Source organism: Triplophysa rosa, linkage group LG5, assembly GCF_024868665.1.
Source record: "Triplophysa rosa linkage group LG5, Trosa_1v2, whole genome shotgun sequence".
NCBI lineage: Eukaryota > Metazoa > Chordata > Actinopteri > Cypriniformes > Nemacheilidae > Triplophysa > Triplophysa rosa.
Window position 1 is genome coordinate 15,075,106 of NC_079894.1, and position 27,865 is coordinate 15,102,970.

The 27,865-nt window shown below is 37.7% G+C and overlaps 1 protein-coding gene across 1 annotated transcript in view; it reads left to right on the forward strand.

Annotated features, from left to right (window-relative positions):
- Positions 1 to 2,276: 2,276 nt before the first annotated feature.
- The window catches only part of st6galnac5a (ST6 (alpha-N-acetyl-neuraminyl-2,3-beta-galactosyl-1,3)-N-acetylgalactosaminide alpha-2,6-sialyltransferase 5a), a 40,476-nt gene continuing 14,887 nt past the window's right edge, over positions 2,277 to 27,865 (forward strand). Inside the window, exons 1-2 of the mRNA XM_057333002.1 lie at positions 2,277 to 2,834; positions 3,459 to 3,662. Coding sequence (XP_057188985.1) covers positions 2,820 to 2,834; positions 3,459 to 3,662 — 219 coding nt within the window. The 5' untranslated portion in view covers positions 2,277 to 2,819. The remainder of the gene's footprint in view (positions 2,835 to 3,458; positions 3,663 to 27,865) is intronic.

Sequence of the window (27,865 nt, forward strand, 5' to 3'; positions counted from 1 at the left end):
GTATCATTTAAAGCGATTTGGAAAATGAATGATGTTTTTACTGAAGTAACTATAGTTGAAGTATTCCTGTTGAAATAAAAACAATAGAACCCTGCCCAAAAATACAACAGAAAATGTAATGGATTTAATGGTTATAAATGGGAATTGTACTATGGATACTTGTTGTCTACTTGTATGTGATGGATTCTATTGCTGGGATGGTAAATCCTATTGGGATAAAACCCAAAACACACTACAAAGAGGAATTTAATTTAAAAATCTCATTCTAATTAAAAAATTCATTGTTTTTTTTCAGCAGGGATGGTATTTGCATTAAAACCACAGTATCCACAAATTTACCATTTTCTAAATATAGGAACCATACTCCAATTAATAATATTTAGTAAAACCACAGCAACTAAACATACCATAGTTTCATTATATTCATTATTATACTAGCTATAGTTTATGTTTGTAGTTAAATTATGGTAATAAGTCCAACAAACACATGGCTTCTACACTTCACTATTTACAAGAACCTTACTACTTACTGGTAAATTGCTGCTAAAACTGGTAAAGGGAATATACAAAATAAAAGAACACCGCTCATAAATACATATAGGCCTAGGGGGCTAATGAGGATAATTAGGCTAAATGATCATACAGGATTATATCTAAACTAAACATATATGTGCTAAACATATAAAGCTCTTAAAGGAGTTGCTCACTGCAAAATTTGCCCCCATTGACTTTCCACAGTAGGAATAAAAACTACTATGGAAAGTCAATGGGGGCAAATTTTGAAGTGAACTACTCCTTTAATACCACTGATTCTGTGAGCTACTCGGTGTATTCAGTAGGTTGCTTCAGAGGCACAAGGTATACGACAATAAAACAATGCACAACTGACATAAAGGAAATTTACTTTTAATACTTGAGTACTTTTAAAAGCACGTACTTCTGTACTTTTACTCAAGTAAGAATCTGTCTTTACAACTTTTACTTGTAGTGGAGTAATATTTGACCAGTAGTATCTGTACTTTCACTCAAGTAAGGAAGTTGTGTACTTCGTCCACCTCTGTGGATGACATATAGAAAATCAGGCACTGGCCTTCTCTCTCTTTCCTAATGTGGCTGTCATAGCAACATCCACACGTGTGCCTTTTGGCAGCAAATGTAATGAGGTGAGCACACACGGTGTGCATGGGATGTGCTCTGGCAGATACTCTCAGCACGGTGGTCCTCACAGAAATGAATATCAGCAAAGATCTACAGCAAACTGTCCTTCACACACCTCTTCATTAGCATCAGACAGTGTCTCCAGGACCAATCTGACCTTCTTTTCTTTTACAAGCTTTGTAGCACAATGCTTCTATTAATCAGCTGCTTGTCTTATAGTGGATGCTTTTATCTAAATCGGTGTGCGGGACGTTCATTGAAGTTGCAGCTGCAACAATATAAGGTTGACCACCATGCTTACAGGTAAAAAGATTGATAGGGTTATATTAGTAGCACTCTGGACCACATGTACTGTAGTCTTGCAGAGGCAGACTTTTGGCTGTCGGCATAATGTCTGAGCCACTTTGCAATTTTGCCTGCAAAAGAATGTCTGTCTCTAGAATTACTGATAACTGATTTCACTGATTGTGGTTTACGTGCTATTATAAAATAGACAATTCAGATTGTAAATTCTGATTGGATGAGGACTGTACTGTAAAATGCCGATGAATGCACACCATTATATATTAATGTGCCCAGTTGCGACATTGACTATCAACAGTAAAGAGTCTACATCTGTAGATGGAGAAATCCTACACACAGGTAACATAATTACCCACAATGCCCCTGACTATTAATAATACATTTACCTGAATATGTGCATTATACAGGCTTAGTGTCTCAGATAAAAATTTCTGTTTTGAAAGATCCGACACCATGAACTTGGCAAACTGTGGCAGTTTCAGCATCTAGTCTTTCCTCAACGTTGCTCATTGTAGCAGCCTGTCACATTGTAACCACTTTATTTCCCAACAGACAGATAACAAACCTGTCCTGTCTGGCTCCCAGCATTGTTTTGCAGCTAGCCAATGAAATGGCATTAACTATTTCAGAGGTGAATAAAGGTATAATTCTTACATTACGTTTTTATACGATCTGCATTCTTCCCAGTGACGTCAGGTTTAGGGGTGGAGTGAGGGGTGGGGCTTCTTTCTTGCTTTTTCAACATAGCTTTTTGTACGTAAATAGTATGTTTTATATCTTTCACGTCATAACACAGGATCTCCTGTGAGATCAAGAATTTGGGATTTTCAGCAAGCTCTTGCCAATTTTTGTGTGCAATATAGTTTGTCATTGAATGCACTGTGGATCCTAGATCTCAGGTTGCCATGCATGTACCTTCAAAAAACAGTAATAATAGTGAAGTACTAATATATGCTAATTCATGTCAGCAACAATATTTATTTACCTACACTCTGTAAAAGAAAGCACAAAGTATGTTAAATCACAAAATCACATATTTCTGTCTTTTACATTGTAGTTAATTTATATAAATATAAAATATTACCGCAATTTGCAAAACTCGTGAGGAGTTAGAACACGCTGAAACCCAACGCTCTTTAGGACCGCGGGCTGTCACATCGCTCTATATCTGCTCGCTGCTCTCAAGACTGTGTGAATTGCTCGATAAGAATGGGTTCAGACCGAGCGCGCGCACTCTGTCATCTCACGCAGCCAGATCGCAACGCGGCAATTTAACCACAATCTGATGAAGTAACAACAACAGGGAAAAAGTGGATCTTCATGCACACATTCCCGGGAATATACCAGTGGGCTTCAGGATGAAGACACCGATGGTAATTGTTGTGAAACAGTTTTAATGGATCGCTTCTTTCTTGTGCAGCATTGTTAATTCCTGAAGTACTGCGGCTCTCTGTGCCGCTGTCCTCTCAACATGCTGAATGAAAGAAGATTCGAAACATTAAACAAACGAATACCTCAGTCTCCATTTCCTGAATAAGTCTTTGCTGGAAATTAACTGAGTTGGGTCAGGAAATGTTGTTTTTGTGCAGTGAGCGTGGCTTTTAAATGTTTTAAAACAAAATTACAGTTTCATACGAATATGATGTGTTAGCCTATATGCATTTTACAAATTGTGGATATGTTAATATTATTGTAGTCTGCCTGTATTAAACAGTTTTGTTTGAAATAAGGGTGTTTAATGAGACGGTGCAGTTTATACTTAGCTTACCTAATGTAACTTACTTAGTTTATTGTTGTTGGTGCAAAATGATTGTTTCATGACCAAATGCTTTCATTTTATTGAGAACACACAAGTTCATAATAACACGATTCATCGTCTGGGAATGAGATGTATTTCTCACGTGTGACTGCACTGAGCGTAGTTGGTGATGATTAATAACGTTGTGATCAGTCTGTGATATGTGCTCGGTATGAACTTTTGCCCTCGTGTTTTCCAGCGTCATGGAGTAGCCGTGTTTCTCGCCATCACCATGTGCACCAGTCTGTTCTTGCTGTACAGCGTCAGCTATAATAATGACAGTACAGCATCCAGCGCATCTAAGGGCGCGTCGGGTGAGAAAGCGGAGCCCACCAAAGAGACCGTTAACGCGCACCGGACACCTGTACCACTGCAGGGATACAGCGGCATCATTGACCACAAGGTAAAAACCCGTCATTCTTATTGTAAGGGAGATGCATGTCATTACAAACGCGATTTAATTACTTTCTTCTGGAGAAAACAAAAGACGATATTTTGAAGAACGTTGGCAACCGAACAACACTCGCCCCCATTGACTTACATTGTACGGACACAAAACCACTCAAAATATCTTCTTTTGTGTTCCACTGAATAAAGAGTCATACAGGCTTTGAACGACGCAAGTGTGTCATATTATTTAATAATAAATAATATAATGAGGATGAACATGTTGAGAAGTTAAAAGAAGTGCTATTCAAAAACTAGGTTTTTGTGTCAAAAATGACCCACATTTTTTCTCTAGCAGTGGTTTTGATTGTTGGTTTTTAGGACAGTGTTGGCATTTTGCTTTTCAATAACAGGATTTCAATGTGACAACATGCCCCAGTACTAGATTATATCAAATGAATGACTGGTATCTTGTCCCTCAGTAATAACGGTACAAATATTTAGTTGCTTTATTTGTAGCCATAACTTTAAGGTGTGCACCTACTGTATACAGAAATTGACTTTGAAAAATAAACTCACCCTGAGAAATACGTGTAGTCACGTAATATGTTTGTCAACCAGCCCCGGTCTTTCTTCTACAGATTTTGCACTTTTGCATTGATGTTATATTAAGCTTGTGGTTCCAGGGGTAATAACATCTGGTGCTATACTTTTTTACCATCTCTCTGTACTTTAACGATGAAGTGTGCTGCAATCTTGGAAGGATTTGTGGTTAAAAAACGAAACTGCAGCGTTTAAAATGTATGACCATGGTCTACAGACATACAGTATGTCTCCTAGCCTATTTTCAAGCTTTTTGGAGCCAAATTCAGTCAAATCTACCTAAGCCATTCTGACAGATTTAAAGCTTATTCAGTCTCTGACACTGCTAATCAATACACTAGATTAGTTTTGAAAATATTAACATCTGAGCTGGTGTTCTCTAATCTCATCTTTAGTTTACTGGTACATTTAGCAAAAACCCCATTCATTACTAAATTCATTTTGTGTTCACATTGACGTTGAGTCGATTCAACAGATGAGAGCTGACGGAAAGAATCAGATGGCCGGCACTTGCACAGTTCTTTGTGAATCTCCCATTAATCACTATTTACCCCTGGCTGAGACAGACGGGCTGTTCAATACTCACCTGCCTTTAGCAATATCAGCTTCAACTCGAGCGAAATCCCTCACTGGCCTCTTCTACCTCTTATTGATAAACCTAAAGCAATTATTCAGCAATAAAATTTGACACCACTTGGCTCCCGCCCATGCCAAATGCCGGGCATTGTTGTTCACATGAGAGCTTATAGAAAAAGTACTGTTATGGTAGTCGTGGTGCACTTTAGTCACAGAGAAGCTGTTGACAAAGCCAAATTACTCTGTGATCGATCTCCGACTTACTTTGATGGTTCTCTGTATCTTGGTGTTCCAACACACGGGATTATTGGACATGTCTTATTGTTAGAACTGGCATAGGTGAATGATTTCATGATCACATTAGTTAAGAATAATCAAATGAATTCACGAAAAACCATGTGGGCAGCAATTTATAATGAAGGAATTAAGGAAGATTCCTTTTATAAGGCACATGTGAAATCACACGTCTACATGAGTCACTTGCTGGCACCTTAAACTTGGGCCTTGATGATGCATTAAATGTTGCAATTCCTGAGCTGTTGAGATCAGCATTTTTGCTGTTTTTGAAGTCAAATATTCTCTGCTTTTGAACACAAACTGAGCATACTGAGCTCTGAGCCGAGTTTTGGGATCGAGTCCCTCCTTCAAATTCATTTCTATTAAGCGCAGGTGAACATGTGAAATGCGAAATGTTTGTGATTTCCTGTGACGGTGACAAAAACACTCGCCAATGCCATTGATCAAATTTGAACATTCTGCAAATTTCTCCATCTGACATTGTTGCAACCCCCGGCGTTAATCCGCGTCCGTGTGAACTGGCCTTTTTTACTTTCTCGTAACTTGCCACAATGTTGCACAACTTGTTGGCGTCAAGCCTGGTGGCCCCTACCAATGTCGAAACACTCACCAGAACCTTGCTGCTCATGTATTAAACATCAAACACAGACAAGGATCAATTGATTGTGGTATTCAAGACACAGGATATCGACATATTCCTCTAATTCCACAAGGAAACCATTAAAAGCCTCCTTCAACTGACAAGGTGAAGCATCATGGAAGTTATAAAAATACAAGGTTTGTGTGGTTTATATGCTTCAGCTGTGCAGTTCATGCAGAAAATCCATCCACATGCTGATCTGGATATTGTGTAAACCCTCGATTTGTGAATGTTTGGACTTAATAAAAAAAGCGAATTCTTTTCAATCATTTTTCAATCATGCTGTAAACACTAGGTTATTAAAAATTCAATTAGATTATTTTTCTTCTCACCATGCTGTAGAAAGTGTTATTTTTTGATAAAAAAAAAAACATGGGATTTGTGCTTTTAACACTTTATTAAAACATTGTCATGGGACACCAAAGAACACAACACTCACACAATGTTCCTTTTAACGTCCTTTTAAACTCTGCCTAGTTCATATATTTAATTGTGCCCATAAATCTCTATTAAATGAATATTTTACCCAAAAATGAAAATTCTGTCATCATTTACTCATCCTCATGTCATTTCAAACCTGTAAGGCGTTCTCTCTTCTGCAAAACACAAAAGAAGATATTTTGAAGAATGTTGGTAACAGAAAACCGTTGGTCCCCATTGACTTACATAGTTTTTTGTCCACACAATAGAAGTGAATGGGGACCAATAGTTTTTGGTTACCAGCATTCTTCAGAATATCTTCTGTTGTGTTTTGCAGAAGAAAGAAAGTCACACAGGTTTAAAATGACAATCGGGTGAGTAAATTATGACAAAACTGACATTTTTACATGAACTATTCCTTTAACATACATATGAGTCACTTAAATAATATAGCATTAAAATTCATGAATGGCATTTCTATGCAAATGTTTTTGTGGATATTTTCATATATGATTGTGGAACAGGTCTGTTTAAGCAGTATTTCAGTGTCTAGGCATGTCTTTCAGCATTTGGTGGCTTTCTCCATGAGACGAGGGAATTTCAGAGTAAGAGGGTTGTATACATTCATGTTTAGTGCATGACAGTAAGGTTAGATAGGAGAAAAAAGACAAAGATTGGCTTAAAAACAGTAAAAGTCGGGATCATGACTGATGGTGGCGTGCACATTCATTTCAGCCTTTATGCTGCTGTAAAACCTCCAAATGGGCAGCGGTTTAATCTCTAAAGTAGATGCCAAATTCTGCTCATTGTTTTGTTTGCCACAGGATTATGGGGGTGGATTAGGAAGTCCACCATTACATCAGTGATGTCTGGCTGACAGTATAGAAAGAAAGAATGCATATTATACGTTGGCCCACATTTAGACCCGCCAGTTCAAAGAAAGCAATTCTCAAGAGCATGTTGAACGTACAGCCTGCTGATGTGGTTTGAACACTCTGCTCACGGTAGGCAAATGGAATTATGATAGACAATTTCAAATGCTTTTAAACTCTGAATTCTTTGAAATGCTAAGAGACCGTCAAGGTTTCACAGAAGGCAATAGTTCACCCGAAACTAAAATCCTGTCATCATTTTACTCTTACTTCTTTCTAAAACTTTTTGCTGTTTTTTGCTATAAAGTGTCTTAGAAAAGAAAGACAGTTTTCAATTCAACGCTGTTATAATTCCACATTGCAAGCACAGTATTTCACAGATTGGACCTTCATGTCCTTTGAGTGCCCGGTAATTGCAAGGACTGAAGTAGATCTTTTGATTTGAGGTAGAAATACATACATCTTAAGAATTAATTTAAACATCAAAGGATTTTTAGAGTGAGCTATTTGCATTTCCTGCTCACTAATCTCAGTCTGTCTTTGTGTATGGTTGTACAAGCAAGTGTTTGATATCGCACATAAAATGGAGACTATAGGGAGCTGATTCACTTTACAGTTGTAAACACTTTTGTGAGTGGTATTAAGGAAACAAAAATCTGCGTCCCACAATCCACAAAGTGTGTGCGTTGGTGTGGCACTATGACATTTATGGTATTTAGTTATTCTGCATCATTCTTTTCTCCATGAACACGCCTCCTATGTAAATCAGTCTAGACTGCCCTATTTAAGTCAGCACATTTTTCCCGCATGTAATGTTTCACCTACACGGAGCCGGCAGTTAGCAGAACTTCATTTAAAGGATTAGTTCACTCAGACATGAAAATTCTCTCACCCTCATGCCATCCCAGATGTACTGTATATGACTTGCTTTCTTCAGTTGAACACAAACGAATAATTTAATATTTGAGTGTCGTCTTATCTTTTTATATGGGATTCAAAATGGCAAAGCTCCAAAAAGCATAAATCTACAGTAACATTAAAGTGATTCAAACAACTCCAGTGTGTTCTGTCTTCTGAGGCGAAACGATACGTTTTGCAAAATCCCATTGGTTGAAATCTCGCTGTACAGCAACCATCAAAAACAATTGGCTGTGATTGACAGCGTTATGCATTCAGCGTGGGGCAGACAAATTGCTTGTCAATGGAAACAATTGACTTTGTTTAACCCAGTGCCAACACTTTGTCGAGCCTTGGTCAAGTAATGTAGCAACAGTGCTGTCAAATTTGTGATGTACATGTATCATTTAATTTTCTTGGTCACATAGTAATTCAGTATGGTTTTGTCCCGGCCTATGTAATTAACAGCTTCCGAAAGGTGGATGGTGATAAAATTGGTCCCCGTGTTCTCTGACGAGCTCTCTCTGCATTTCATTTGCTGGATGACTGCTCCTTTGAATCCTCCCAGTGTGGGGAGAGATGAGTGTCAGTTCTTCTGTCGAGAGCGTAGAGGCGGAGAGGATGAAAGAAAGAGCGATATCCCAAAGGTCTTCCCTCCGCTCACCGTACCAGGCTGATGTCTCCAGCGATGCTGGATTTGCACACGCTCCCCTCGCTCTGAAAAAACTCGACCTGTAGACCTAACCAGTAGGGGAGCTTTGAATGTGCACTGATACTTTTCTATGGGCTCAGGTACAGAGGGTATTTAGAGGGTATTTGAAAGGAAAAAATGTGAGAGTCTATCCTGACTTTTCCTTCTTTCTTTGTGTGCTGAGAGGAAGAGATTTGTTGCTTGGAGGAAGAGATGAGCTCCTAAAGTACAATCAGTATCTGTCAATACATATGTGAGTGTTGCTACCTGATACCTCATTTATATTTGGTGCTAAAATTCTGTTCACAAGGCCTGTTTTCCTGTTTTTTGACAGTTGCTCAGTGTTAAGAGCGTTCGGAATTGACTTTGTATATCAGCACTTTTTCAGTTAGTGGGTAAAAATCACTAATATTGCTCATACTAAGTGACTGGATTTGAGATTTTCAGTTGGTAAGCAGTGTTATTATATTTTATAGTTTTTATTACATTTTTTGTTTTGTTTTTAGATTTACATTTTTTATTTTATTTTAAATGAGCTTTTATTTTTATATTTTTAGTTTTTATGTTCATTTTAGTTCAATTTTTAGCTATTTTGTTATATGCTTTTGTCATTTTATTATGTATTTGTATGTTGATTATATAAGATATATGACTATATAAGATGATTATAATATAATATTTTATTTAGTTTTGGTTTGGTTTATTATTATAATTCTAGTGCCTTAAACTAAACAAAACTTTAAATGTTGCCTCAGAAATAATCTGAGTTTTTACAATAATTTTAGGCCAGTATTTTATTTGATTTTAATAAACAGAAACATTTTCAAAGTTTTAATTGTAATAAACTAAAAATCCCTTTGCTGCGTTCACACCAAACACGAATTAAGATATTTTCGTGAGTAAATGACATACAAAGTCAAGGCAAAGACGCGAATGATAAATTTCAACTCGAACGAGAAATTCGCCCAAAAAGCTCATCGACACCTACTGTTTGAAGACACTCCCGTTCGTGCGATGATTTTCGCATCACTCACACAAAATTATGAACTATTCCAGCAAGTAATAAAGAGTGAGGAAAGCGATGCTTTGCGTTTGGTGTGAACACAGCATTAGACTGAAATTTACTTAAAGAAACAAAACTGATGGACTGTTTAGTCCTTAAAACAATTCCCTTACAGTAAATAAATCTTACGACTAGCATTTTATACATCAAACACTGCTCTCAATGCCGTTTGTCTATTTTAAGTCAGGAAATAGTTCTGTTTAACACGTAGCAAGAAAATAAGGGGACATTGGATGCGCTTCTCAGTGCAAATGCCAATTTCATGCTTTTTATGTTTAACCTCTTCTTCTCTGTGATCCATCAGCTTGAGGGAATTACGTTGTTCAGTCTCAGAAGGCATCTTGCAAACACTTACACAAAGACGGATTCTTGATATAATCTGAGGCAGGATGCACATACATAACAGATGAATTGATCTTCCTCTTCTTTTCTCCTCATGAGAAATGCAGCGGGGAAAGGCAGCAGATAAATTGCTGTGTATTAATGAATTTTTTTCGCCCCATACCGCTCATGAATCCTGAAGCATTATGCAGCTATTTAGCCGTGATTGATGAGTTTGTCGTTCGCCCTCTGAAGAAGCCGATCAAGCTATTATTTGTGTTTTCAATGTAATCTGGCCTTGATAAATTTGCATGCCGATAATATTTCCCAGCAGATCTGCAACATATTGCGTGAATCGCATGGAACAATTAATTATTGCTCTACTAAGTTAAATGATTTCTCAGAAGTTGTTTTAAATAACCTTTATTCTTTGCTTCTAATAACTCACACGCCTTTAATATATGTTTCTAGATGAAGCGATGATGTAAAATATGACGTTTCTGAGCCCTGGTGCTTTTTTAATCAAACCACAATAGCAGCAAAGGAAAGGATTTCTCGATTCCTATCAAGTTGGTTCCCCCCGGACTCGATTCGAAGTGATCCGAGAGGCAGCTGACAGTTTCCACTAGCTTAAACGAAAGTGAAATTCCCAAAAGGGTTCACCACTTTTACCCACAATTCCACACTGCCTAATGGCACAGCTTTTGTGAATATGATGGATGCTGTTGGCAGCTCTCATCAGCTTTCGTGACATGACAGAATGAAATGTTACACAATACTTTGGTCCCGAACGCTCTTGACAGCCCATTGTGGGAGACTTCATAATCGCTATTGTGCACATAGAGCATTATCTCCCGTTTTTATGCATATCGAAATTCCCACCGGGAGTTGACCGTAATTCAGGATCTGCCTTTGTTGCGAGAATGCGGGAGATGAATGGAGAATGTTTGTGATGGCATATTCTTGATCAGGGTTGGTAAATGACTCATTTTAATATCGTCAGCTACTAAAGATATGAACGCATTTCAGTTGCAGCTATTAAGGAGGTCAGGGGTGAGAGAGGTTTGGGTGTAAATTGAGAGCTATGATTAACCCTATAGAGGGACAATAGACAGCATTATTTGTATAATCATTTTACATTAATCGGTTTAAATAAAATCTTGTCTTCGGGGTTAATTATAATATTTTACACAATGGTAACTCAACGTATATGACTCTTCTGTAATGGAATCTAGTGTCTTACAGATTTCAAGGTCAAAGTTTATTATGTGTCCTGTTCTTAAACGGTCAACATGGAAACAAAGCTGAACTGTGACATTTTTCTGCAGTTATTAGTTAATGAATTAATAATTTTTTTCGCCCCATACCGCTCATGAATCCTGAAGCATTATGCAGCTATTTAGCCGTGATTGATGAGTTTGTCGTTCGCCCTCTGAAGAAGCCGATCAAGCTATTATTTGTGTTTTCAATGTAATCTGGCCTTGATAAATTTGCATGCCGATAATATTTCCCAGCAGATCTGCAACATATTGCGTGAATCGCATGGAACAATTAATTATTGCTCTACTAAGTTAAATGATTTCTCAGAAGTTGTTTTAAATAACCTTTATTCTTTGCTTCTAATAACTCACACGCCTTTAATATATGTTTCTAGATGAAGCGATGATGTAAAATATGACGTTTCTGAGCCCTGGTGCTTTTTTTTAATCATTTTTTAATAATTTTTTAATAGCAGCAAAGGAAAGGATTTCTCGATTCCTATCAAGTTAGTTTCCCCCCGGATAGCGATTATGAAGTCTCCCACAATGGGCTGTCAAGAGCGTTCGGGACCAAAGTATTGTGTACTCTTGTGTACACGGCATTTGCAGGTCAGGTGATTGGCTCAAAATGTTCCGTGGGCTCATTTGCAAAGCTGAGCAGATGCCGTAGAGATGCAGGGAAATGCTTACAGAGCTTTCTCCAGATATTATAGACCTCTTTGAGATAAACACAGGCTGTTGTTATCTATGGTAATGTTTGCATAAGGAGTATGTTGCCTTTGGGGTCTCCAGAGGTGGTAAAGGAGTGCACCGGTGATGAAAAGTCTATCCACTCAAGAGTCCGTGGAGAAAAGAGGTATTTCGAAATGTTATCCATGCAAGGTTAGAGTCTCCGAGCTCAGCAGAAGCCTGTGATCATTACCGTTATCTGATAAAGAGCTGAGAAGTTAATGACAGGCAGAGCATGTTTGTGTTTTATGTGGTGATGATAGGAGGTCTCTCATGAATAATGCGTCTTGGAAATTGCATGTGCCTTCTGGCCTGTGTGTTTTGTGAACTTGTTATACACGTTTGCAGATTTTATTGGGTGCTGACATAAATACACACACATATGAGTATGTATACAAAATGTCAAAATCATCCTCAACACAGTCCCACCTGTATTGTTTACATTTTATCCAACTTGCGTTGCATTTAAGATGTACACGATTGAAGCTTTGACATTTATTAACTTTGGTCAACAGGTTCCACACAACTGTATTTTGTTCATCAATAGCATAAATGTTTATGTTTTCAAGGTCTGCCCATTATATCGAAATGATAAAAATATTGCAAATGCATATCGCAGTTTGCAATAACTAAAACCTATGTAGAACTAAAAGTTATGTTTAATCGAAGTTTCAGGTTGATGCAGATAGCAGAGTGACTGTGCCTGATGTGTGATAGATGAACAAGTTATCGTATCCACAAGTTTTCTACGCCACATGACGCTTTGCGCGAAAGATGGGAGAAACTTCCGGTTCAATGTAAACAAACGTTTCTGCCGTTTTTTAAGTCATTCGTTTATAGCAGAATGTGAACTTACACACTGACAGCACTTATAAAATACATCAGCATACTAGTGTCCACTACTTTATAGAGGAATGGAATGATGATTTTAATTCTTGACGACGATATTTAGCAACTTTATTGATTCAGTTGTTGTGACCGTAAACCAATGAGCAATTTGAAAATCATGGAAGGTTTTCAATTTCTTTACATTTTCTCGGTCAAAAAAATGTGTATTTAAAAGTGAAGGGTTGCACGGCCCGCATGCACATATCATAAAGCTGTTGTATTGTCAGCTGGCCATTAAGCTGATAAACATTATACTAAACTAAAACTGCCTTTTTACATTTTTAAACATTCTCTCTACGTTTTGTTAAAAAGACGATAAGTGGAAGACATACAGTACCTACTGTACACCAAGCATATCAGATGAGAAATGTAGTCCAAGTCCACATCACATGATGTGATATATTCCAACACATTTTTGACAACACGTCTGTAAAATACAGTAAAGAATCCTTGTTTACTGTCTCGTGTTGTTTTTTGAAGACCATACAGTGTTTTGATGATTACATGAAATCTATTTGAACTCCCTTTTAAAAGTGCAAACGTTTTCTTTTTAAATATGCGCACATTCAGTCTAAGTAATGTTTGTTATCTATTTGCTTGAGATAAGCGGTCCACATTTTAAAGTTTGTCTTTTAAAAATGGTACAGTTCCTCATAGAAGAAGTCCTTCTTAACTTTAGATCTGTGTGTGAAGCGCTCTTTTTTTTTTAAGACAAAATAAACTTGGCCTGGTTGTAAGTGCAGCCACGAACAGCAGGTGTTGCTCATCAGTTTCGAAATTATTTTTTAATAGATTCCCACATGAAACAAACAGTATTACAATTTAAAATATGAATCAGTCTCATTTTCTGTCATCAGAATAAGTTATTTAACGCTGCAATTAGTGCAATACACTACTTCCGCCGCTTTGTGGAGCAAAAAACTTGTGGATATAGCATTTTTTAAATATTGTGCAGTGATCTAACGTAGCAAGCTTGTGTGACACAATATTTGTGAATTGAGAAAACTAATAAAAATCACTTCTGATCAGAAAAAGAGATATGTTTAACATACTTCACTCAAAAAGTGAATTCATTACCCTTACTTAATTTAACCGAAAGTTTATACACACACTTTTATTTATTTAATTTAAATTAAATCTGTTTTAAATCTCAGTTGGTTAATGTCACAATAAATCAATAGTGTTTTAAGTTTCTGTAGTGTTTTAACTTTTAGCACATTTATCAAACAAAACTTTCGTGGGTTCCACTTAATTTAATACAGCTTGATTTAAAAAGGTCAAAGTTGTCTTGTAGAAGCAATAACTGATCATATAGCACTAACACCAGTGTAGGCTATGTGTTCCCTGGAAATCAAACTTTTGCGCTGCTGACGTAAAGCTCAACCAAGTGAGCTCCAGGAGCACAGTAAGGGCGTTTATCCTGTGCAACATCACAGCTGGAGTTGTTTGTTCTTTGTTGCGTGATTTGTGTGTGTTTTCTATTCTGGAAATATTTTTGATCTAAATTCTAGACACAATCACACTTTCGTGGTGCTTTTTCCGCAACCTGTTTATCAGTACATGATAGAGAAAGGCAAAAGCAAACTGACAGGATTTTCATCAAAGCACAATGTCTAAAGTATAAGGATGTGATGTGTTTGTATATAATATTAGTTCATATACAGTACATATATGCAATCCATTGTAGCTTGTCACGTATTGCCTGTGTTGCTGGTGTAGAGTAAAACTCTAGATAACATACAAAAAATACCTTTTCTAATGTGTTGTGGCATCACGTCATCACATTGCGTCTGGTGTGGAGTGGACACGGTGTCAGGGGTACTTAAGCAGGTTCCTGTTTGTGTGTACTGTATATCCGCAGGGCAATGAACTGTTTTTAGTTTAACTTCAATTCTATTAGTCATATTGCTGGTTTAATGTTGTTTGTTTGAAGTTTTTTCTCTAATGATAAACCTAATATATTTGAAACATGTCTCTGACATGTGATATACCGTTCTGGGTGTTTCTAGGTCAGTTAGACCCAGGGGCGTCGCACCCATGGGGGATGTGCTTTTCCCGGTGAGAGGGTTCAACACCCGCACTTTTTCCGCAGTTTTGCACAAACGCCTTACAGCAGTCGCTCCTCCGTTTCTCTGGCCGCTCTGTGTCTGCGCTCGCTGCGGTTGCCTCCTCTCCCCTCCCTCTCAAACATGACACCGGCTTTGAGTGTGACCGGCTGATGATTGGCTGTTCTGCCTTAAGTCCTGCCTCTCTTGTGTGTTAGATTTATCGGTCAGCTCATGCTGAGGAGGCGGGAACTTATGATTTACATCTCCCTTTTCCAGGTACTTTAAATGATTGTTTATGCTTTCGATGTTTTTAAATAAGCTTGATATGTGTTTGGGAAGATGTTCTGTTTATGTTTTGTTGACATGTCAAATGTTTTCTGTATTACATTTCGTTTTTTAGACTAATGCTAATTGCTAATTGGGATATTGTTCAGCAGCTAGCTAAATTCGGTTATGTATGTGGCATGCAATGTATAAAGTAACTGTGATGAAGAAGGCAGGGAATTGACGAGGAGGAGGGACAAATTGTCGTTGTTAAGCAGTGTATTTATGGGTTTATTGCCAGTGCAATTGATTTTGATATTTTGAGCATTGTTTGTTGATTAGCTGAATACTTTTGTGGATACTTACCTGTTGTGTTTGATTGTACCTGTTGAGGAGAAAAAAGTGAGAAATGATGTCATTGTTTGCATACCTGTTGAAGAACTATGAAAGAAAAGTGTATATTATTTTAATGTTTCAAAACAGTAAATTGTTACATTATTTATACCACCAGAGGAAAAAGCTTTGTGTGGCCGTTTTTTTTTAATATCTCCCCTTTTCAAGGCGCAAGTAAGCAAAATGTATCAGTCTCAGTCACATTCACAGTCCTGTCAGACCCATGTCACTATCAAGCTTACCACCGAGTGTGTTTTTATACTTTTATAGTATCACTCTTTTAAATGGGAAGCTTTTTATATCTTGTATGTTATACCTTTTGTACCCTTCTGTCATTGTATTCATCGTTTTTATTGTTAACAAACAAACCACATCCATCCCCCGCACTTTTGAAAAGCTTGCTACGCCCCTAGTTAGACCTGTATATGAAGAGTTTGGTTCCAAAACGCGATAAACGCCATTAAAAAAAAAAGAGTTTCCGCCAAAATCAGTATTGTATCAGGTCGGTATTGAGAAGTCACTTTTTAATTATAGGCAAAATGCGATATCCGCCGTGTCTGTCATGTTTTCTCCCTTTACCCAAACCGTCTCACTTCTCTGCAGAATACGACCTATCCGCTCAACCAATCACAGCACACCATTCCACGCATTGTAAACAGTAATGGCGGCGATCTGAATACGGTCGGCTCCTAGTTTCCCTGATCTACTTTGTGCTTTGTGTTCAACAAACAAACACAAAAATGAATCATTTTGACGGCATAGATGAGCCTGTGCTGGTTTCGGCGGTGGGGAAGAAACGAAAGCCATCGAAATCTAATCATTTACGTGAGCAGATTAAGACGAGGCTCTAATTTATAGCATTAAAAAGATGACCCGTTGAATTCATTTTAGGAGCGATGATTGATTGAATGTATTTTTAATCCAGTGCCTTTTCAACAGTTTCAATTTGAAAAATAACTTATTCAATGGATTTACTGCATTTAAAAAAAATATCGTCATGTATTTATTGCATTTTGGGGAAAGAATAATCAGTTTTTATAATAAATCTTTTAAAATCAAAATCTGGATTTGAATTTTTTATGTTACTAGAACCTAAAGATGCTATGTGAAACTTTGAAACAGAAAATAGTGGTTTTCATCTTGCCACTTTATTTGTAACGAAAACACATTTTTACTCAATTGAATCAAAATGGATTAATAGCGGTTTGCAACCAAACTCTTCATATTATTATAAATGTCATCATACTTCAAAGTCCACTTAAAAAAAGTGGTACTTTAGACCCCCCTCCCCCCCCCCTCCAAGCACTTGCAATCCTGGAAACACCTACCCTCACTTGTTCATGATTGCTTCATCTCTGTCTCTCCTCTCCATACCTGTCATCGCTCTCCTTGAGAGGAGCTTTTTAGCATTGCAGCCCATCTCTGGTTTTTATGCCCAGGGATGGTTGCTAATTCCTCCCCAAGGGCTTGTTTTAAAGAATCTCGAGTGTCTGTGGCCAGACCTAATCTGTGCTGGCAAACAACACATACTGTTGTCAGGGGAGCACCTTTTGTATTCAGGGCAAGGCAATCATCTCAGCGGGGAGCATCTTCATCTCATCTTCACTCTGACAGTGACTTTTCTCTCCGTTATATATTTTTTTCAGATTTTTCTCATTCTCTGTCCATTTTCTGGCCATCATTCATATCAACTAAAGAGGGAGAAAGACACAGGGTGCTTCTCAATATGCCTCCTCATTTCCTTGCTCCTCCGTCCTCCATCCTATGACCCGGAAACCGATCAAGAAAGAAAAAAAGAAAGTCAAACAGGTTTGAAATGACAAGAGGATGAATAAATGATGACAGAATTTTCATTTTTGCGTGAACTATCACTTTAACATATTATTAAGAAGGTCTTTTCTTGTTTCAAAAATGATGCATAGAGCCAAAAAATATATTTTATTGTAACTTTATTTTATATGGTTCAAATGTACCCAAAAAAATGTAAACAAAGAAAATGATCATTATCCAATGAGAATCTCTGCAGAGCCAAAAATATGAATTCTTTTGTTAAAGTGATAGTCCACCTTTAAACTAAAATTCTGTCATTATTTACTCACGCTCTTGTCATTTCAAACCTGTATGACTTTCTTTCTTCTGCAGAACTCAAAGAAGATATTTTGAAGGTCCCCACTGACTTCCATACAGTCCATACAATAGAAGTCAATGGGGACCAGTGAACATTTTTCTTTTGTGTTTTGCAGAAGAAATAAAATCACACAGGTTTAAAATGACAACAGGGCACAGTGATGACAGAATTTTCATTTTGAAGGTGAACTATTCCTTTAAACCGGGTCTATTACTAATAACTAGTATAAACAATAATAACATTCAATAGAAAAAATTGGTGTACCATTTTAAACAACATTTAAATCAAATATCATGTGGAGAACTTTGTGGAAGGAGTACACCTTAGGTTTCTCATCACGTGGAGATTAATCTAATGCAGTACTCCACTATCAGCCTGCGATATGATGAGTTGACAGTGGTGATTCATCAAAATGAATGTTTTCAATTTTAATTCAATTTATCTGCTACATTGCATACTTAACTCTGAAGCATACTGTATAAAGATTTTCACCATACCGTAACTCGATGCACATATGGATGTTTTAATCACGACAGAGGAAGCTGACAGGACCCTATCATTTATTCCAGGGCTGTGCAAAATTCAGAATTTCAGAATTTAATTCAATTAAATGAATGAATTTGAATTTGAATCGACTCCACCCTACAGGATGTTGGATTTAATTTGAATTGGAATTACAGGAAGTGGAATTGAATTCATTGCAATTCAGAGAAATTCATTCTTATCACATATCAGTGAGAATGTGATACTTTTAACATACATTTTTCTTCCTAATAAGTACAGACACTAACATTAAGCATACATTCCCTTAATGTTGAATAATTAGCAATATCTTCATTTCAAAGTAATCAAATGAAACAATGTTTTGGTAAATGCAATTATCATTTATTAAAGTACAGTACTTTACAGGGTAACGTTGTTGCATCTAATGGTCAACAGTTCCTCAAATGTTTGGTCAACCATTTTTGAAGACTTGGATACAGCAAAGGTATTCTGGGAAATGAAGTGCTATCCTATCATTTTCCACAATTTGAAAGTTATTACAATTTTAGTGATCTGTTTTATAGAGTATGTTTTTAGTGTTAATTTGTGGTAAAAATAGGCCTATTTACTATAATAAAGTATTGTGTACATAAAGTCTATACAATAATATCTGTACGAAATTCATGTTGTAATCATATTTAATATATTCTGTAAAGCTTCATTGTTAAATACACCTTAATTATGTATCATGAATTTCTTTGAATTTTATGGAATTCAAATTCAAGAATTGAATTGGAATTTAGGGGTCATTCTCAATTCAATTCTGAATTTTGTACAACCCTGATTTATACTAAGCTGACCAATCAGGAAGGATATTTGATGCCAATGTCATTTGATTTTATCTAAAAGGCACAAAAAGAACTCATTTACTAATAAACAGTGACATTTCAAGCCCATATAGTATTTTTTTATTCATCGCACCTACATCCCTAACGTTTTTCTCTATATCACCATGTCTGTTTGAAACATGTTGTACCCGACAGCTCAAATTATAAATCATTTTTATAATCTTACTCTGGCAAATCAGGTAAGGTACTAAGGAGATATTTTTTCCAGTTTAATAACTGGATTCTTTTTAACAAAAAAGGATTGCTGCTTCAATAATTCAGTCTTCATATATATGAAATACAATTTATTAGAGCAGTGTTTCTCAAACTGTGGTAAACATACCAGTGGTACTTGAAGAGACCCCGGTGGTACGTGACACGACAGAAAATGAAAAACTCTATATATTAATTTACATTTAGTGTTTTAAATAAAATTTCAAATGTTTAAAGAGTACATTCCTCGAGATCATAAAAAATACGTTTCATGAAGTGTTTAATTTTGCCGTGTTTGAATGTAAGCAATCTGCCAAGTTGTAAATCCGAAGGTGAACGAATAACAAAGTTATTAGCTTATAAAAAAGGTAATCGACTCTGAATCACGCGAACAAGCCATGACCTGTCCGAATCTTTAACCACAATGTACCTACGTCACTAGAAAAATCCCCGCCTACTGACTGCGAAAACTTAACTCTCTCCTCCCCAAACACTGTACTAGCTCGTTCGTGACGTGTGCATCATGTCTAAGAGAAGCTGTGTTCTATGTAGTGAAACTAAGTCAGTCTTATTTTCACTACCAAAGGAAGAACTTCTGAGGAAAAATGGTTACTATTTATTTTTCAAACGACACCAAAGGAGTATAAACCGAACGTTTTACTTTGCGCGCGTCATTTTACCGAAGATTGCTTCATCAATCTTGGCGCCTTTACTGCAGGATACATTAAACGTCTTTCCTTAAAAGATGTTGCAATACCAACTTTATTTGGACCTGTAAGCTCCACCGAATCACAACCTGTAAGTGTGACTCTTTATTTTTGTCTTTACTTAAAATTAAATTTGTGTGACGTTATCTCATGTCTGTGTTTAGCTAACGTTACCGTTATTTTTGGGGTTGTTACTGTTTGTTTACCTAACGTTAGCTATAAACTCGTTGCGCTAATGTAAGTGTTCAACCATATTAACTCGCAAAGTCTTTATTTCAAGAACTGCGTGGTGTACTATAGTTATAATAACATCTGAAGATACGAACACCGTACACTGTATGCCGTGATAACTAACTGTTACAAGAGAAGTGTCTAAAACAGTCCTTTTTCTTACTGGCATCTGTATAAGGATTAAAGAATGATTCGTCAGACTCGGGCTCGAACTGGTAAGGTAAAATCGACGCCATCTCTCTCTATACACTGTTAATATCCAACCACCTGCAAACCGTAATACAGCAGTAATGATAGGCGGTCCATTTGCGACACATGCTGAACGCGTTTGACCAATCACAGCAGACTAGACCATTTGACCAATCACAGCAGACTAGACCATCTGACCAATCACAGCAGACTACACTATCTGACCAATCAGATCAGACTACGCTGGCGGAAAGGCGGAGATTACACAGATGAATCGCGGAACGAATCATTTGAGAGTCTGTCAAGAAGTAAGGTAATAAAAACTGCTTATTATTACGAAATAATAGTATTTTTACATCATGTATGTACATAAACTTGTTGTCGGACACTCCATAAACCAAAATAAGCCCTTAAAAATATTGAGGAATGTACTCTTTAATACATGGTTGATAAATACGGAATACATCTCAGCCTATGTGCAATTTTAAAATAGTTAATAAAAATAGTTATTGTTTATTTATCATTCATCGATGTAACTGACAGGCAGCTCAAACACAGAGCGGGAGCAGACAGGCGCTTGTGAGTCCCTCACTCTCTCTCTTCCCATGAGCTGCGTGCAAATGAAGGTTCTTATGTATTTCTGCACTTGAACTGCTGTTTAAAGCTGTTGTTAAGCGCTAATTCAACGTGCATCTGCATCTACTCGAGGTTAAATCAATAAAGCGCGCGTTGTGATTTAGTTTTGATGTGCCGCTTTGACAAGAGCCGCTGCAGTTAAGTGTGAGTCTCTGTATGTTATATCGGACTTTGGTTATATACAGCTGTTCTCTTGATGTTTAAGTAAACATATATTTATTTATCTTCTGTGTTAAATATTCCTTCCACATTGTTTGTCTTTAATATAAGTTTGTAGTCTCTCTTCAAGTCCCCACAACATTAATAAATCCCCATAAAAGTAATTGGTAACACTTCAGTATAGGGGGCAATTCTCACTATTAACTAGTTGTTATTAGCATGCCTGTTATTGGCATATTGGTTGTTTATTAGTACTTATAAAGCACATATTCTGCACGACCTACATCCCTAATCCTACCCAATACCTTAACCTAATAACTACCTTACTAACTATTAATAAGCAACAAATTAAGAGTTTATTAGGGTAAAAGTCATAGTTAAGGGTTTGTTAATAGCGAGAATTGCCCCCTATACTGAAGTGTGTCATGGCTCTGCCTCTATTAGTCATGTTTTTCTTGGTCCTGTGGCAGAGCCATGACAAGGCCTTTGGTTATGTGTGGAGAGAAACATATTGTTGTCCTTTTGACAATAATATGCGTTCTCTCCAGTGTCTTGTCATTAGCCCCGCCCCTCTCATCTCATGTATTGCTTTCCTGCCGTGTCTAATGTTCCCCACCTGCCCTCGTTAATTATCCCTCGTTTGTCTTGCCTTTATATTGCCCTCATGTTTCATTGTCCTGTGTTCGGTCATTGTTTGTGCTATGTGCCTTCCAGTTAGTCTTGTTATTCGTCCAGCGTCAACCGTCTTTGCCCGTTCTTGTTCCCGTCTGCTGCTTCCTTGTCTGTTTTGTAAGTGTTTAGTTTAGTTGAGTTTTTCAAGTGTTTATTCAGTTTAATGTCAGTTAGTCTTCGTACTATTATTTATCCTGTTTGTGTTTTGCCCCATTGTGGGTTCTTGTTTTGTATTTTATTATTTAAATAAACTGTTTGTTTACTGTGGTTCTTCCACGCTCTGCCGTGACAAAGTGTGACCAAGTAATTTACAGTGCACTACAGAAAAGTGTTTTGTGTCCACTATTACTGCTGACTAACTTGAAAAACATGGGAAAAACATGTTCTTTAGTTTGAAAACAGCTGGTAAATAAAAAAGTGTTTGTATTATTAATAATACATTAGAATTGGAGGACGAGATGTAAAGAGAAAGATTCACAGCTCTACTATTAATTTAAGTGTTTATTCATGTGATTTTCTATGGCGGTCATTAGGTGGTACTTGGAACAACTAATTTTATTAAAGGTGGTACTTGATCTGAAAAGTTTGAGAACCATTGTATTAGAGGATCTTGGAAAACACTAAACGGCATGGCCATATAATATAATAAAAAGCCATGGTGAAATGGAGTTCTACTACAGATTGAAGTGAATTAGAAGAACAGAGTTCTCCATTTATTGAGTCTCTAGATAGTAGTTATGTGTTCAGTGTTAAGTTTTGGGTTGGTGGTTGGAAAGGTTGTAATGCGTTATCATCAATACTATTAAGATTTAAGGGATAGGTCATATTTGTATCGGAGCATAATTATTAGCCAAAATATAAAATATGCTTTTTTCTGTTGGTGTGAGCAGTATTTATTACATATCATCCTCCCCAAAGTTATCTAGAAAGAGACATTCAGCCTCATCTACAGCTACTGTTTTCAGTCCTGTTTAAAATAGCCCAGCACCTAATAACACTCTCCTGTCTTCTGTTTCCTTCCCATCTGCCCTCAAAAGAATTCACAGACCCTCTAGATAACAAGCCTCTGTAGGTCATGCGCTGTTATTAGAAGCTCTGAATAATTGGGATGCGCTTCTTTTTTTGTGTCCGTGTGGCAAAAAATAAAAGCTTTTTGTCTAATTAAGAGCTTGCAGGCACACGCAGCCTGGACCATCAGCAGGGGATGATGGGAGGCCGATGGGATTCGGCTAATTGCCGCCTGTTCTGTTATGGCTGGCACAACCGATCGCGTCTCCTTTGTTAGCTCACTATATCATGTGTACCGTGGGCCGGTCCGGTCAGCAGAGCGATTTGCAGGGAGTCGGCGATCTCCGTTGGGCCTTTAATCGACGGCGCCCCGGAGCCACTTCCTCCCACAACGCAAATGCAATCTCATTTCCTCTCTCTGCACGTATTTGAAAGAGATATCTATTTTTTAATTTGTGTCCGATTGGCCTGCAGCATGTACACTAAAACTAACTGCTCGGTCTTCAATCTCTATTGCATTTCATGGAGCGTTTACTAAACATTACTGAATGTGGAATCGGAAGCTTGTCTGTATAAATGAAACTTGCCAAATGGAAATCTGGGTCAGACTTTATTAACATGTTCTGTTGGGGTGTTAAAGTTGCCATGAAAACAAAATTGACTATTTTATTGACTACTTATTTCCTTAATGCACGTTGCTGGTCTTACTGTGCATGATTTAACACTGCACAATGTTCAAAACAGAAAAAAGGTTATCTTTGATCAAAATGTGAAACTACTTTTTTCTGCTACTGTATGTCACTTTTTGGCTTTAGATGTCACTGTTGTCCTTCTGAAACCTTGCATCTCCATATTTTGTTTTATTTTTTGCATAAATCATTTTTATTAGTCACCCTTTATGTTTGTCCCTGGGATTTGCAAAAATATAACCAATATAAAGTTAAAAAAGTACTTGTCAACTTTGACCACACAATATTTAATCATTGAAAAAGTACAGTGTTTTTTCCATTTCCTGAAAAACTATGACGACATGCGTTTGTGGGTGAACTTGACCTTCAGCCTTCACATATTTTTCAAAAAGCCTTTTTTTGCCAGGAGTTTTTTAGAAAAGAGTATAGTTTCAGATCGGCCTTTATTCTGCCAATTTTTCATTATCCAATCAACTCCTGACATCTTACATCACGTCCCTTTGACATTTTGAATCTTCCCTTAAATAAGCCATCTTAGCTGACCTTTTTTGGAAGTGCTTCAAAACGCTTTGATTCAACTAGGCAATATGGTAGCAATCATGTGTCATTTCATAAGATTACTCTTCATCTTGTCTCTTCCTCATGACATTTCCTCAAGCTGATGGATAGAGTCTTGGTCTCTCTTCAATATGTTATTCATTGTGTAAAACGCAAGCTTAACTTCCAAATTCCAGCTTGAATCTACCTCCTCCACTTCTGCCCGCTCAGGACACAGATACTGATTCTGCTGTCAGGCATTTTTAGCGAGAACTCCTACAGCCTGTGGGTGTTTATTCAGACAGGTCCCAGAACAGATAACGCTGCCCACAGCTAAGGTATGGTGGACAATGACTGATTTCAGTAATTAGGGAAATCCTATTGTGTTGGTTCTCATTTTCTTCTTCATTACAGTAATGCCTTAAAACTGTTTGGCCATCAGATTGAGACTCTGAACTTGGTCATCATTTTTTACCCTCATGTCATACAAAATTTGTATCGATTACAAAAGAATATATTTTGAGAAATGTCTCAACGGTTTTGTTTTCATACAATAGAAGTCAATGGGGGCCAATGTTGTTTGCTCACCAACATTCTTAAGAGTTTCTTTCTTCTGCAGAACACAAAAGAAGAAATTCTGATGGATTTACAATGGATGAGTAAATGATGAAAGAATTCACATTTTTGGATGAATTATCCCTTTAAGCAGTCAATAATCTCATTTGTGAATGGCAGAGATGCGTGTAGAGACTAGAATGATATGGCCAGTATCTCTAATACGTATCCACAGAATCCACAGCATTTCTTCTTTTAAAAAATAGCAGTTGTGGTTATTTTGTCCACTTATCCCATTTCTTGTATCAAGACAACCCTGTTGTTTTCCTCATTTTACCTGCACTTACACACAGCACACCAGAATGGAATGGATCTCAAGAGTCTCTCGTGCAGCTGTCAACAATACCAAAGTGTTTTTCAACGCTTAAATGAAGGGTTTGGGGCAAAGCAGGAAGCTCATGTGTTCCGCAAGGACCTCGAAAGCTCCTGGCCTCATTAAACATTATGTCAGTGGAGCAGCACCTGTGTCTTCTATGACCTGCGGCGGAGTGCCATTACCAAGAGTGAACAATGGACGGCAATAGGAGAAGCATGCAAATGCCACAGCGCTGCCTGCAGAATACATGCCGCCATTTGTTATTGTTATTTCTCTCACAGCGGATGCTTTCATCCGGGACAAATTATGCAATGCTGGCTGCACTTTTTGCATATTATTGATTTAAAGAGTGTAACAGAGGATGGAGAAGAGTGAAAATGTAATGCTTCCTTTAAAAGCAGAGATAGGCCTTTTCCCAAAACACTTCATCCCCTATGGAGGAGGTGAAGGGGCTGTGCCCTTATCACTGTAGAAATGCCAATGTGGCTTTTATGTCGAGTTGGAATAATTCATGAAAAGCCATAAACTAGAAAAGGGAAAGACATGCAGTGGAATACTGTTTGGCATGTATGTGCAGATGTGTAGGAGAAGATGGATGGATTCTTAAGACTACCAGATATTCAAGGTCAGCCAGTGACCCCTGAATAACTAACCACTGCAATTATATATCTAACAAAAGAAAATCTTTAAGAAAAAAATCTGTTTTTCTGGATGCAAGTACTGATTGCCTTATCCTTTTCATTAGGGTATGCCATATTCCTCATCATCAATAATTATTTCTACCGTCAAGTTCTTAAAAGCCTTGTGCACTTAGATACACACAGCTTTGCATGTTCAATAATTGAAGAAGTGAATAACTGTTGTTAATTTTAGGGGTGTAACGATATTCGAACCGAACCGAATGATCCGCGATACACCTCCCTCGATACGAACCGCGGAACTGCGCGTGACGAGCTCCTTAAAAGCGTCCAAGTGAAACATGTGTTTAAACTTTAAGCACTAAACTATTGTATAAAGATCTCTAACAATACTGCAAAGCATACAAAATGTTATACATCACACTAAATACTATTTATTTGTGAGTCGCTATTGATAGAAGCCAAACGTGTATCAATGCAGCTTTCATGAAGAATAATCACTAAAAGCCTTCAGGTCTCGCGGGTTGTTTGAGATATGCGCGCGCCCAGAGAGTCACACCCGTTTCATACCGCACACATAAGCAGAGCGTAGGCGGAGCGGCTATGGAAAGCCGTTTGGGTCATATTTCGCCATCAACCAGACGCCTGGTGTTCAAAAGACGCCTGGTTTTTATGGCGTTTAAGACTTACAGACGTTTTGTAGCGCATGCGCCGTAAATTACGTTTTTTTCGCCGTCGAAACGGCGTTAATAACGGCGTTTTAAGTGCAATTTGAAACGCCGTTCATTTCGCTGTTTGGACTTCCATAGTATGCCGTAAACGACGGCGTTTCCGTGTAACAATGACGCCGTAAAATGCGGCATTTTCTATAATATTCAAATCAGCCCTGCCTTTTCTACACAGTCCAACCCCTCCAATGAACAGAAAGACCTGTGTAGTAGAATGTCGATCTGAATAACGTTTCCTGTTTTTAACTTTATTGCGAATAATGTTTAGACTTTCATTATGTGATTTTATCCCATTGGGCACGTTTTTCCATCTTTTCGTTTATCATATGTGCACAAACGGCATATTTTCTAGAGTGTGCACGGCCATGACTCTGTGTACGTTCATGTTTGTAAAATGCATTGACTTCTTTCACGAAGGTGTCAGCCTCGGTAGCGCAGTGGATCGCGTGCGCGGCAGCGGCAGTTTCAAATTGCAGTTAAAACGCCGTTATTAGCGCCGTTTCGACGGCGAAAACGGCGTAATTTACGGCGCATGCGCTACAAAACGCCGTACTTTACGGAGTCTGTAAGTCTTAAATGCCGTAAAACCAGGCGTCTTTTGAACACCAGGAGTCTGGTTGATGGCGAAATATGACCCAAACGGCTTTCCATAAGCGGCAGCAGCACGTAGGGAGAGCGTTAAGGCCAATTTATGGTTCTGTGTAACCTACGGCGTAGCCTATGCAGAGCCGCGTACCCTGTGCATACCCTACTCCTACGTAGGCTACACCGTAGGTCTTACGCAGAAGTAAAAATCGCGCTTTAGCAGCGCGTGCCCATTGTTCTTTCATACCGGCAGCGTATGCACTGTGCACCGCGCTGCCTGGGTAACTGTTACCACAGTACAACAATGCAATTTCACATTACGTTATTTACAAACATCAATGAGCAAAATATCTTCCAGAACTTCATCAAAGCACTTTTAAATAGATTGCATAACTATGATTTGTTATATCCGCCTGTTTCATGCTCTTTTAGATCTGTGTAGTACAAGTTATAAATAAAAAACCATCGTGCTTTGAAGGATACGAAGCACATTTAAAGGATTTATAATACAAGTATATCTTAGATGTTATGCTTATATTGCATATGAAGGAGTGGAAAACGATGGGTTACGTAAGGTAACCTAGTTCTATGAATAAGGTCAACACGCCACAGTATGGGTCAGCCTAGCTAAGGATGAGCTGTCAGGAGATGGTATATCAAATTAGCCACGCCCCGCTTGCAACCCTGGCTATAAATACGGGTGTGAACCACCACCCATTCTCTTTTGCCGAGTAGTGAAAAGTACTCCCCGAGTGACCACGCCGTGTGGCGTGTTGACCTTATTCATAGAACTAGGTTACCTTATGTAACCCATCGTTCTATTTCATTTCAGTCAAC